General features: G+C 36.7%; 1 protein-coding gene across 3 annotated transcripts; it reads right to left on the bottom strand.

The window, feature by feature from the left end:
- Positions 1–1,862: 1,862 nt before the first annotated feature.
- Positions 1,863–7,743, bottom strand: LOC107593765 (profilin-2-like). Of its 3 annotated transcripts, none has more exons than XM_016283631.1 (3): positions 7,334–7,737; positions 6,100–6,292; positions 1,863–3,859 (listed from the first exon to the last, which is right to left on the bottom strand). In XM_016283631.1, the coding sequence occupies exons 1-3, from the start codon at positions 7,460–7,462 to the stop codon at positions 3,762–3,764; spliced, it is 420 nt and encodes a 139-aa protein (XP_016139117.1). In that variant the 5' UTR covers positions 7,463–7,737; the 3' UTR covers positions 1,863–3,761. The 3 variants fall into 3 exon arrangements, 2 of the variants coding, with proteins under 2 accessions (XP_016139117.1, XP_016139118.1); XM_016283632.1 differs by lacking the exon at positions 1,863–3,859 and adding an exon at positions 3,866–4,182 and having other exon boundaries at positions 7,334–7,743; XR_001610116.1 differs by lacking the exons at positions 6,100–6,292; positions 7,334–7,737 and adding an exon at positions 5,200–5,387 and having other exon boundaries at positions 3,814–3,859.
- Between the last annotated feature and the right edge of the window lie 4,849 nt (positions 7,744–12,592).

The following is a 12,592-nucleotide window of genomic DNA, read 5'->3' as shown; positions in this document are numbered from 1 at the left end:
GCTGAACACCTCTGGTGTGACTAGTTTTTTTTTTTAAATTCGCTTTGGTACTATTTTCACAAGCAACCGTTACATTTTCAAAACTCTTAGTACTAATATCACAACAGATCAAAATGCACTTTTTTCAAACATTTTCAATTGTCTTAGTACAACAGACACAAAGTACTCTTTTGACGACACAAAATAAGCGTTTCATTCGTAGTAACTGCCTTTCATAGAGCTCTTACTATCAAACTTTTTATTTGCATATCTTCTCATTCAGTTTAATACATTTGTCTATTATTTAATCTTACTCATTTTAATGGTTAAGCAGTCAATCATTTGGTACATCTATAGATATAGATTCAATAGATATAATTTCTAAATAACTTGTTTGCAATTTAGGGTTAACCAAAAAAAAAAAAAAAAAAGTTTTACACTAAGTGATTTATCTTAGATAACCACTATTTTGTAAGTGCGTGTCAGTGAGTGGTTCAGGGAAACCCCATGATATTTGGGACAAAATGTCCCCATAAAAATGGCAATATCTGGCAAAATCCTTGTCCTTGTGGGAGATTTGTAATTTTTATGAGAAAAACCAGACTTTTCGTAGAGTATGTTTAGGAGTAGGGTTAGTGTAGGGGGAGAGAATATAGTTTGTACAGTATAAAACCCATTATCCCTATAATGACAGGAATACTTCTGTGTGTGCGTTTCTGTGAATTGTGGGGACATTTGGTCCTTACAATGTAGCATAAACAAGTACAAACACACACATACACACAACTGTTTGTCAGGCCATCATAAATGGCATCCTCAAGTGGTAAATTCTCATTGTGAAATATCTTCATTTTATATTTTAACATTTTCAATTGTCTTAGTACAACAGACACAAAGTACTCTTTTGACGACACAAAATAAGCGTTTCATTCGTAGTAACTGCCTTTCATAGAGCTCTTACTATCAAACTTTTTATTTGCATATCTTCTCATTCAGTTTAATACATTTGTCTATTATTTAATCTTACTCATTTTAATGGTTAAGCAGTCAATCATTTGGTACATCTATAGATATAGATTCAATAGATATAATTTCTAAATAACTTGTTTGCAATTTAGGGTTAACCAAAAAAAAAAAAAAAAAAGTTTTACACTAAGTGATTTATCTTAGATAACCACTATTTTGTAAGTGCGTGTCAGTGAGTGGTTCAGGGAAACCCCATGATATTTGGGACAAAATGTCCCCATAAAAATGGCAATATCTGGCAAAATCCTTGTCCTTGTGGGAGATTTGTAATTTTTATGAGAAAAACCAGACTTTTCGTAGAGTATGTTTAGGAGTAGTGTTAGTGTAGGGGGAGAGAATATAGTTTGTACAGTATAAAACCCATTATCCCTATGGAACGTCACTATAATGACAGGAATACTTCTGTGTGTGCGTTTCTGTGAATTGTGGGGACATTTGGTCCTTACAATGTAGCATAAACAAGTACAAACACACACATACACACAACTGTTTGTCAGGCCATCATAAATGGCATCCTCAAGTGGTAAATTCTCATTGTGAAATGTGAAAAATCTTCATTTTATAAAAGCTAATTTTACCGGCAATAAGATTAAATCAAGTCATCTGAGATGTATAACACTTTAATGTTTGTGATTATAGCGACCCCTTCAGGATCACTCATGTCAATTACAAATGAATGAGGTTTAGAGCAGTGCAAGCAAAAATATATTCTTTTAATATCAGTAAGTTCACATAATAAACACAGCAATGCTTAGGAAAACTAATTTTCGGCGACCTACCATGCCCTAGACTGTCGTCTGTTGACTTCAATTTCTACAAATTGATAGAAAGATGCTTGAAGACAAACAAGTGAACAATTTTCTGGTTGGAATAGGTTTATTTGATCTGTCTGTAAACAAGGTGGTTAAATCATGGCATTTGTTTTTGTTTTTCCTTTCCTTCCACGCAAATTGAGTTGAATATCAGCTGGTCAGGTGTAAGAAGGGAGAGAACTGGACATAATTTGATGCTTTTCTTTAATCTGTACAATTTCCACACGCCCTGGAGGTTGAATTGATGCCAAATATCCCAAAGGTGCCACTGAAGAATTGACTCTTCACAAGGCAGCAGTTAAAATCCATCCCACAGTAGCAACAGATCAGATCTACATTATGGCACAGGATACACAGCTTTATTTAACAAGTTTCCACAATACAACTGACTTCAACTAGTGGTCTTTTTCCACCTAATACCACCATATCCCAGAAAAAGTTAGTGTACACAGTTTACTTCAGTATCTCTTTTTTTCTTTTTGTCCATTTAATGAAGCATTTGTACCGTGCTATGACAGTTTGATACATCGCAATTAAGTCGTTTACAAGGCAATGACTTCCAAATGGTTTCATTCTTGAAAATAACATTAAAAGTCAAAAATGTTTAAGAATTTTGAGGTGACATGTTAACAATAAGACTGCCATTTCATCTATTCAAGACATTCATGAGAGGAACTAGTTATATATTTGATTTTTAATTTCAAACTGTTACGCCAGTAATAGTGTTTAACAGAAATGAGCTTGGTGTTACAATGTGTATTTGAAGTGTTGAGAATTTAGTGTTATAAAGTCAGCAACAGATGAAGCTAGCAGTCATCCTTCACAACAACAGTTCGGAGCAATTCTGTTAATCCCACTGGATGCAACAAAAACGTGGTCCTATTTGAGAACCCAAAGTGGACAGAACCAGAGGTACATAGGGATGGCAGCACTTTTGTCTTAAAAAAAACAAGGACAACAAAGGACAAACAAAAAGAAAAACATTTTACAGGAGCTGGCAAACAACAGTTCTAAGTGCCTGAGCTATTGTAGCGATGGAATGTCCATACAGAGTCCGGGATGCAAAGACTCTTGGGGAACAACTTAACCCAAACCTTGTAAATGCTGATCTGCCACCACACTCAAAATATTCCAACATTAGACCAATGACTTACAAGACCACATCCAAATACTACAGCAAAAGCATTTGATATAAGGTTCTCAAACTAAAGGTGGTACAGGGCATATAATAGTAGCTGGGGCGAAGGTGGTGCAGTTCACGAGGGCAGGGGCAGAGGTGCTTACTAAATTCATTCAGGATCAAACCGAGCAAAGAAAATGAAAACAATAATAATAAGGAAAAGAAGAAATAAAAAGTGTTACGTGACTGGTTAACTTCATTCTCAAAGCTGAGACAAGGTGGTGTAGTTAGTTACTGGAAAACGATGATATTGACCTAAAAGATATGCATGCACTTTTTTTCCATCCTGGACATGCTGTATACAAGGAAGACCATGAGAGCTCAGCAAGGGCTCGAAGCACATCAATCTATCTTAAGCTGGTTCATTAGCAGTGCCTAAGGAAAAAAATAGGACCATGTAGTGACTTTATTTACTTGTGAATTTACACAAATTCTGGGTCGTCCAAATTTTTTTTTTAATTCTTCATTTTCCTATGGTATGTACAGTAGTGTTTGTGATTGAACCTTCATAAAACCAACATGCTTGATTCACTGTGGCACAAAAAAAAGATGTCAAAACTAAAGGACATGGAGCATTAAACAAAAGGAAAACTTTTTTTCGGGCAGGTAGATTTGGAGAGAGACAACGATGCATCTAACTGTTTCTGGTAGTGTTGTCAAGTTGACAAAAAGGGGGCGAGGATGAGGGTAGGGGTGGGTGGATGGGTAGTGTGGTGCAGTGTACTAAAGTGAGCTGCTGTGTGGATGGATGGGAAGGGGCTGCTTTAGTATCCAACTTTCCTCAGGTACTCAGCCATGCCAAATGCTTTCTTGTTGAGCGATCCTCCATGGGTACCTTCCTTTCCCATGACTATAACCAACACTGGAGTGCATAAGGAAAGAAAAAAGACGACAAATGAACAAAACTGAAAAGAAAAAAAAAGTCTTTCCCCCCGATGACACGGGGACATTATAGGATATTATCACCATTCTTCCCTGGATTGCTATTAAGATTTTTCAAGACATTATCTGCTTGAAGGAGAAAGCTTAACAGCAAACTTCTTTCTTCTTTCTGTCCCTCAAGTGAAACTAAACAAGCTTAATTACATTAGAACCCTGAATCCCTCAAGTATTTTGCCATTGAGTATGCCTTCTTATTCAATCCGCCTCCATGGACCCCTTCTTTGCCCATTACAAGAACCAAGACTGAAAGAGAAGAAATAGAAAAGGGGAAAGTTGAGAAGTGTGGTGGTTAGGGAAAAAAAGGGAACAATCATGAAACAGAGGAGAAAGAGAATCACAATTGCAATCAGAAGTGTTTGCATGCACATGCGTTTCACCATTAAAAGCAACCAAGTAGAAGAAAGCGATTCAGAGTATTTGACAAGGAGGTCTGAAGCTGGCTGCTTGAGCGGTGTAGTGACATTTTAGTGTACAGGAAAGAAGAAATAGGAAGGGGAATGACGCTGCCACATTCAAAAGGACCTCACCCGCCCCACACACCCTAAATCCCTTTGAAACAGAGTTACCTTGCTACGATATCTCTGCAAGACTTTCGTAGGACCACTCTGACACTATATCATCTATTGAGCGTGTGCTAAAACACACTGGGCATAATAAAACTTTGGTTATGAGTGTCAGATCTTTAAAACTTACCATGGGGATTGTGCCTATGACTTGCGCCCTGATGATTTACCTAACATAGATAATAGGGTGTGATGGGTTGATTTCCCCACAAGCGAAAGATTGATAGCCCAGACCCCAATTCATTAAACAGTGATAAGGTGAAGGGAAATCTCACACGTGGTTTAAGAAAACTGTTAGACCAAGAAAAGTTTGTACATGCACAGCGCTGAAATCCAGCTCTTGGGTGTTTTCCAAAAAGGAGGAGTGGGGGACAGAAGATTGCACTGGCTTAAAACTATACCTTCCACGTCTGATTATGCTTATATTCAAAAAGAGGACCACAAAGGCAGACTGTATGAGTGGGCACATCTTAGCATTAAGGGTCACTTTCCTAAATTAACTATGAAAAGACACTTCACTGGTGAAATAAAAATGTGAAAATCGTAAGGAGTTAGACGTTTCGCAGGGTCGCCCCAGGCTAATCTATACTAATACGTGTTCTGAGCAGACTCAGATCCCTAATTAAATTAATCGAGAAAATAATAATGTGCTTGTGAGTGATCTGAATATATTAAACATTTCATACGTATAGTTTACCTTTGCCAGCTCTGCCTATGGAAACATTGTATGTCGGTTCTCCATTATGACTCTTTGTCCTGATGTCCATTGTCCAGTCCCCTTCCACGTGAAGGCTGTCTCTGATCACAGAGCACTTCTTTTTCCCTAGAGTCAGCCCACTGGTGAAGAAGCCCTCTCGGTCTTTGCCGACAATGACATCGATTTCATCAGGCTGAAAAAGCAAGCATTACAAAAGACACTTATTTTAATATTCACATCTTTTAAGTAAGATTTAGTATCATGCAGGTTACACAAGCAGTATATAATTAAGACTTCTGCTTTGGTTATGAGTGTCAGATCTTTAAAACTTACCATGGGGATTGTGCCTATGACTTGCGCCCTGATGATTTACCTAACATAGATAATAGGGTGTGATGGGTTGATTTCCCCACAAGCGAAAGATTGATAGCCCAGACCCCAATTCATTAAACAGTGATAAGGTGAAGGGAAATCTCACACGTGGCTTAAGAAAACTGTTAGACCAAGAAAAGTTTGTACATGCACAGCGCTGAAATCCAGCTCTTGGGTGTTTTCCAAAAAGGAGGAGTGGGGGACAGAAGATTGCACTGGCTTAAAACTATACCTTCCACGTCTGATTATGCTTATATTCAAAAAGAGGACCACAAAGGCAGACTGTATGAGTGGGCACATCTTAGCATTAAGGGTCACTTTCCTAAATTAACTATGAAAAGACACTTCACTGGTGAAATAAAAATGTGAAAATCGTAAGGAGTTAGACGTTTCCCAGGGTCGCCCCAGGCTAATCTATACTAATACGTGTTCTGAGCAGACTCAGATCCCTAATTAAATTAATCGAGAAAATAATAATGTGCTTGTGAGTGATCTGAATATATTAAACATTTCACACGTATAGTTTACCTTTGCCAGCTCTGCCTATGGAAACATTGTATGTCGGTTCTCCATTATGACTCTTTGTCCTGATGTCCATTGTCCAGTCCCCTTCCACGTGAAGGCTGTCTCTGATCACAGAGCACTTCTTTTTCCCTAGAGTCAGCCCACTGGTGAAGAAGCCCTCTCGGTCTTTGCCGACAATGACATCGATTTCATCAGGCTGAAAAAGCAAGCATTACAAAAGACACTTATTTTAATATTCACATCTTTTAAGTAAGATTTAGTATCATGCAGGTTACACAAGCAGTATATAATTAAGACTTCTGTTGAAAACCTGAAAGGATTATTTGCATGCATTAGCATTGCACGAGTGCAACCAATCTGACCCACTCGGGGAGTATTCAAAATAATTGCAATTGAGGTTGAACCACTTTACTTTCTCTTTTTTTACCGTGACAGCACGAACAGCTCGACATGTTCTAATACTAACAGCGAGATGCGGTTAAGAGTGAGCATGCACAGGCGACGGGACGCCATCTTTGTGTTCCTGAAGGGAAAACTGTCTGAACTTCCTCCTCTCGTGGCCTAAGACTGCAGCTTATCTCAAGACTGATCAGACCGAGTCCGATCTCTGGAACAATCCCGGACGTATTAATCATCTAGAGAGGGCATCTGTGCATTTCAAGCACTAATAAAATACAAAAACAATGCGTAGATATGGCAGAAATCGATATTGCTGAATAATGCAAAAGGAAATGTGTGATTTAATCAGAGCCAGACCCGTTAACAGCCAATGGAAGTCGTCGAAACCTAAAGAAAACTTGCTGTGTAGGTTCGGCTATACAGCGGTTGCACTTTAACTAGGGTCGTTAGTTAAGCAGAATGTGCTTCATTGTGATAGGAGTAATGAAGTCTAGAGGCCGTGGCCACAGCCCTGTGCTTTCATCTGGGCCTCGATCCATTCAGCAGAAACACTAACATTCACTCCGTCCTTTCGCTTTTATGGGGAAATATGAGGCTCGGCTGTACCGTCGCAGCATTGCTAATGCTAAACACGCTAACGAGTGTTCATTTTATTGTGAGATATATGCTTGAGATGGTTAGCTCGCGCTATGCACGAGACCGGCTCCCCGCGTGCTAAAGCTGACTAGCCTGCTAACACCCGAATCTCGCCGCTCGCCCCAACACACAAATTACACCCCGAATTCAATGAAAACTATGCGTTAACCGCACAACGGGTGCTAATCTAGCAAAATCTTACCGTTATATCGCTAAAAGTACCACCCTCCGACGATGCCCAAACGTATTTGGCGTCCGTAAAGCCAACAATGGCGACATCCTGGCAGCTGCCATCGGCCATCAGGTTCTCCACGTAGCTTTGCCAAGACATTTTTCTGTGATTTGAAAGGATATAAAGGACGAACTACACCCACTGGAGTGGATTTAACGCTACAGGTGCTAAAGGTCTAGCGAGGGTTGTGCGGAAGGAGGGTTTTGGCGTCTCCTGTGCTGTCTGGCTCGCTGGCTTGTGTGAAATCTCAGCTCTGGAAGGAAAGAAAGCCGACGGACTGAGACAGCGCCTGGGTGTAGTCCCGTGCTATATCCCTCCGCGCAGACGACTCACCGCCGCCACTGCGACGCTGGAAGAAAATAGTCCCTCTGATGTCAAAGCGCCAGCTTGATCTCATTATCAAAATGTAATTACTTTAACAACACTTAAAAGCTTATTTTTTCCTCGTTATAGCGCATGAATTTGTTACCTTTTGTTATATTTTTCTACATGAAGTGTTATTTCAGGAAAGCCACAATTAAAGGGATAGTTCATCCAAAAAAATTAAATAAAATCGGTCATCATTTACTCGCCCTCATGTTTTCCAAACCTGTATGACACACAAATAACGATATTTATTGGTACTATGTTGGTAACCAAACAATTTTGGTGACAGACTTCACATGGGTTATTATAAAAACGAAATGCATTTTCGTTACTTGAACTCAAATAAAATATATATTTAAAAAACATATTTTTGTTCATCTATTTGTCACAACAACATTTCTCATTTTCATTTAGTTTAGCTTGATGTAGCCTACTGCAATGACAAAAGCTAAAACGGAAAAAAATTATATAGACATATTAAAAAAACAACTAATGAAAATGGAAAAAAAATATAGGCCTACCAGTAAATAATTAAAACTAAAATGAAACATATGTGACCCTGGACCACAAAACCAGCCTTGAGGGTCAATTTTATGAAATTGAGATTTAAACATCAAACATCTGAAACATTTAAATATAAAACGAGCTTTCCATTGATGTATGTTTGTTATTTGGCCGAGATACAACTATTTGAAAATCTGGAATCTGAGGGTGCAAAAAAAAATCGAAATATTGAGAAAATCGCCTTTAAAGTTGTCCATTCTTAGCAATGAATATTACTAATCAAAAATGAAGTTTTGATATATTTACGGTAGGAAATTTACTAAATATCTTCACGGAACATGATCTTTACTTAATATCCTAATGATTTTTGGCATAAAATAAAAATCTGTAATTTTGACCCATACAATGTATTGTTGGCTATTGCTACAAATATCCCCAAAGCCGACGGACTGAGACAGCGCCTGGGTGTAGTCCCGTGCTATATCCCTCCGCGCAGACGACTCACCGCCGCCACTGCGACGCTGGAAGAAAATAGTCCCTCTGATGTCAAAGCGCCAGCTTGATCTCATTATCAAAATGTAATTACTTTAACAACACTTAAAAGCTTATTTTTTCCTCGTTATAGCGCATGAATTTGTTACCTTTTGTTATATTTTTCTACATGAAGTGTTATTTCAGGAAAGCCACAATTAAAGGGATAGTTCATCCAAAAAAATTAAATAAAATCGGTCATCATTTACTCGCCCTCATGTTTTCCAAACCTGTATGACACACAAATAACGATATTTATTGGTACTATGTTGGTAACCAAACAATTTTGGTGACAGACTTCACATGGGTTATTATAAAAACGAAATGCATTTTCGTTACTTGAACTCAAATAAAATATATATTTAAAAAACATATTTTTGTTCATCTATTTGTCACAACAACATTTCTCATTTTCATTTAGTTTAGCTTGATGTAGCCTACTGCAATGACAAAAGCTAAAACGGAAAAAAATTATATAGACATATTAAAAAAACAACTAATGAAAATGGAAAAAAATATAGGCCTATCAGTAAATAATTAAAACTAAAATGAAACATATGTGACCCTGGACCACAAAACCAGCCTTGAGGGTCAATTTTATGAAATTGAGATTTAAACATCAAACATCTGAAACATTTAAATATAAAACGAGCTTTCCATTGATGTATGTTTGTTATTTGGCCGAGATACAACTATTTGAAAATCTGGAATCTGAGGGTGCAAAAAAAAATCGAAATATTGAGAAAATCGCCTTTAAAGTTGTCCATTCTTAGCAATGAATATTACTAATCAAAAATGAAGTTTTGATATATTTACGGTAGGAAATTTACTAAATATCTTCACGGAACATGATCTTTACTTAATATCCTAATGATTTTTGGCATAAAATAAAAATCTGTAATTTTGACCCATACAATGTATTGTTGGCTATTGCTACAAATATCCCCCAGCGACTTAAGACTGCTTTTGTGCTCCAGGGTCACATATAAAAATAAAAACTAACAAAAAATATTAATAAAAACTATAATAGTATGTTATATGAATGATTGATGTATGCACACTAAAAAAAATACTGAGACATTCCTCAAACTATCTTCATTTAAGTTCCACAGAAGAGTAAAGTTTGTGACGACATGCCATTTTTGTTTTAATAGCCCAAATATGGATCAAAATTGATACACATCAATCATGCTTTCAGGGGGCCAGCGATGAAGGGACCCCGATATTATATGAGAGGTGGCTTCAAACTGTACACACAAACCACAGTGTAACCCATGTGTAACACTAAAACATGAATATCAGTTTGTATTGTACATGAATTTATTTTGTGAATAATGTTACCGGTACTTATTTTTTAAATCATGCTAAATTAATTTTGCCCTGCAGTCTTCCACCAACTCCAGCCCATTTTATCATAAGCATTATAATCTAAAAAGTAAAAAAAGGAAATATTTTACTTTTAAAACATCTAACTTACTGAACAATACATAAAACATGGGCTAACAAATGTAAAAACAACAGATAGTTTGTGTGTGTATTAGTCACAACTGAGTCAAATGTCAGCCTATAATCACTGCCATATTTTGTGAAATCTTTGTTAGTCCAGAAAGAAAGCAGTTCAACAATCCTGCCCATCAGGTCAGCTATATTCCCATTTTTGTGAATAAGTAAATGTTATATATCAGATTAATCAAGATAATCTGCTGTCTCTTGCATCTAAGAAATGAAATGAAAACCTAAAAGTTAAATTTTTCTACCTCACGGTTTTTTTATTTATTTCACAGAGACATACAACTTCTGCAGCCACACCACTCACATTCATTGTCATTATGTGGCAAACGATGACAAGAAAACCATGAGATATTCATATTTACAAGCCAATCATTTGGAAGGCACACCCATTGCCTACAGTCCTGCTATCTCAACTGACTTTTTCGAGAAAGCCAAGGAACATTAATGTAATCACCTGACCGTGTCACTCCTCTAAATCCAACAGACAACTTATGATAAAAAGTAGTACCATTTTAGCTGCTTTTAGACACAAGATTAGTTGAAGAATAAGGATATAATGCACATAAAAATTACTGATTTTACTAAACTCTTGGTGAAAAACACATTTTCTAAAATGTGATAGAAGCGGAGCTTTACGAACTGGATATGCAATAAATCTTTGAAGAAAAAAAAAATCCACAAGATGGGAGGCTCCTCACTGTTGAACTAAACCACTTCCTGCTTTTCCTCAAAGTAGGTTATTAATGGTCGTGAATTTAGACAGACAGACAGACAGACAGACGATAGATAGATAGATAGACAGACAGACAGCTTGCTCTTCATCAGGATTTTTGTCTCGTTTCCCATGGCAAACGTTTAAAGATTCTTAAATCAAGATACATTTACTGGAGAAGATATAAGATAAGTCTTGTTTTATGAGAAATTGTTAAAATTTTTTGTGAGTTTTTCATTAAAACAAGAACAAACATCGGCCAGTGGGCTTGGACAAATCAATTTAATTCAAAGGGAAAAAAGTTTAAATTCCCCACTGACAGATATTTGTTATTTTTTAAAGCACAAACTCACTTAATTTTGCTCTTTTTTTATAAAACAAGACTTCATATGTTCAATTTGCATCTCAAGATATTTATTTGTAACCAAATAAAATTACTGAAGACAGACAGACAGATAGACAGATAGATAGACACAGATAGATAGACGACAGAGAGATATAGACAGATAGACAGATCGACAGACAGACAGACAGATAGATGATAGATAGACAGACAGACAGACAGACAGACGATAGACAGACAGACAGACAGACAGACAAATGGTCGTGAATTTACTGCGCGTTATTTCTATATTACACGTGACATGTACATGTAAAAGCAATTATTATACATTAGGATCATTTGGACCAAAAAGAATGATAAAATACAGCCAAGAGATGATTCCAGAATGTTTAAGCGATGAAGTGAAATCAGAAGTCAGTGTGTGCTGAATGCAATTACTCCCCCTACTGGTCATAGCTGATATGCTCCACAATGCCACTGCACTATTATAGCCAAAAATAATCAAATATAAAATAAAATAAATGTATCAATATGATAACAACACTGGACGATGGCAACTAGAGAGGAAGTACTTCAGATGAATATAGCTACAGTATGATATGTGTATTTCTCGGAAGAACTGAACAACACTTTGCAACTGCAGTCACACAGATATGTTGTCACAAAGTTTTAATCTCAGTAACTAGAGTTTTTTCATTTTTAATTTTAAGTAAAAAAAACAACATTTGCACAAATACCTATTTTCTCCAACGGTGGTTTTATATGTTGATTTCACTGTTATCGTTTAAATTGTATTTATTTATTTATTGTGAATTCTGTCCAAAATATCATTATATTTCAGTAATAACTGCTGGGAAAAAAACATATGAATATATTCAGGCAAGAAAAAACTAAACAAAACAAACAAAAAAAATAGATTTTAACAGCAAAACTTCAACTGTTAAAAGCTGTTTTCCATAAAATGTTAAGATTCTCAAGTGTTTTATATGTTGTATTAGGCTACAGTTTCTTAATTTTTTAATACAGTTTGTGTTGGCTAAAATAGTACTTAGATAGGGCTAGATAGATAGATAATAGACAGACAGACAGACAGACAGACAGACGATAGACAGACGATAGATAGACAGACAGACAGACAGACAGACAGACAGACGATAGATAGACAGACAGACAGACAGACAGATACATAGATGATAGATGGATGGATGGATGGACGATAGATAGATGACAGACAGACAGACAGACAGACAGACAGACAGAT

Source organism: Sinocyclocheilus grahami, unplaced genomic scaffold (genome assembly GCF_001515645.1).
Source record: "Sinocyclocheilus grahami isolate Dianchi unplaced genomic scaffold, SAMN03320097.WGS_v1.1 scaffold176.1, whole genome shotgun sequence".
In the NCBI taxonomy this organism is placed as follows: domain Eukaryota; kingdom Metazoa; phylum Chordata; class Actinopteri; order Cypriniformes; family Cyprinidae; genus Sinocyclocheilus; species Sinocyclocheilus grahami.
This window is presented reverse-complemented; position numbering and strand designations above follow the sequence as displayed.

Excerpts from the sequence above, each read along its gene's own strand:
- LOC107593765 (XM_016283632.1), bottom strand. The coding sequence starts at position 7,462 with ATGTCTTGGCAAAGCTACGTGGAGAACCTGATGGCCGATGGCAGCTGC. Across the intron at positions 6,293-7,333 it reads GTACTTTTAGCGATATAACG|CCTGATGAAATCGATGTCAT; the intron begins GTAAGATTTTGC and ends TTGCTTTTTCAG. Across the intron at positions 4,183-6,099 it reads CATAGGCAGAGCTGGCAAAG|TCTTGGTTCTTGTAATGGGC; the intron begins GTAAACTATACG and ends CTTCTCTTTCAG.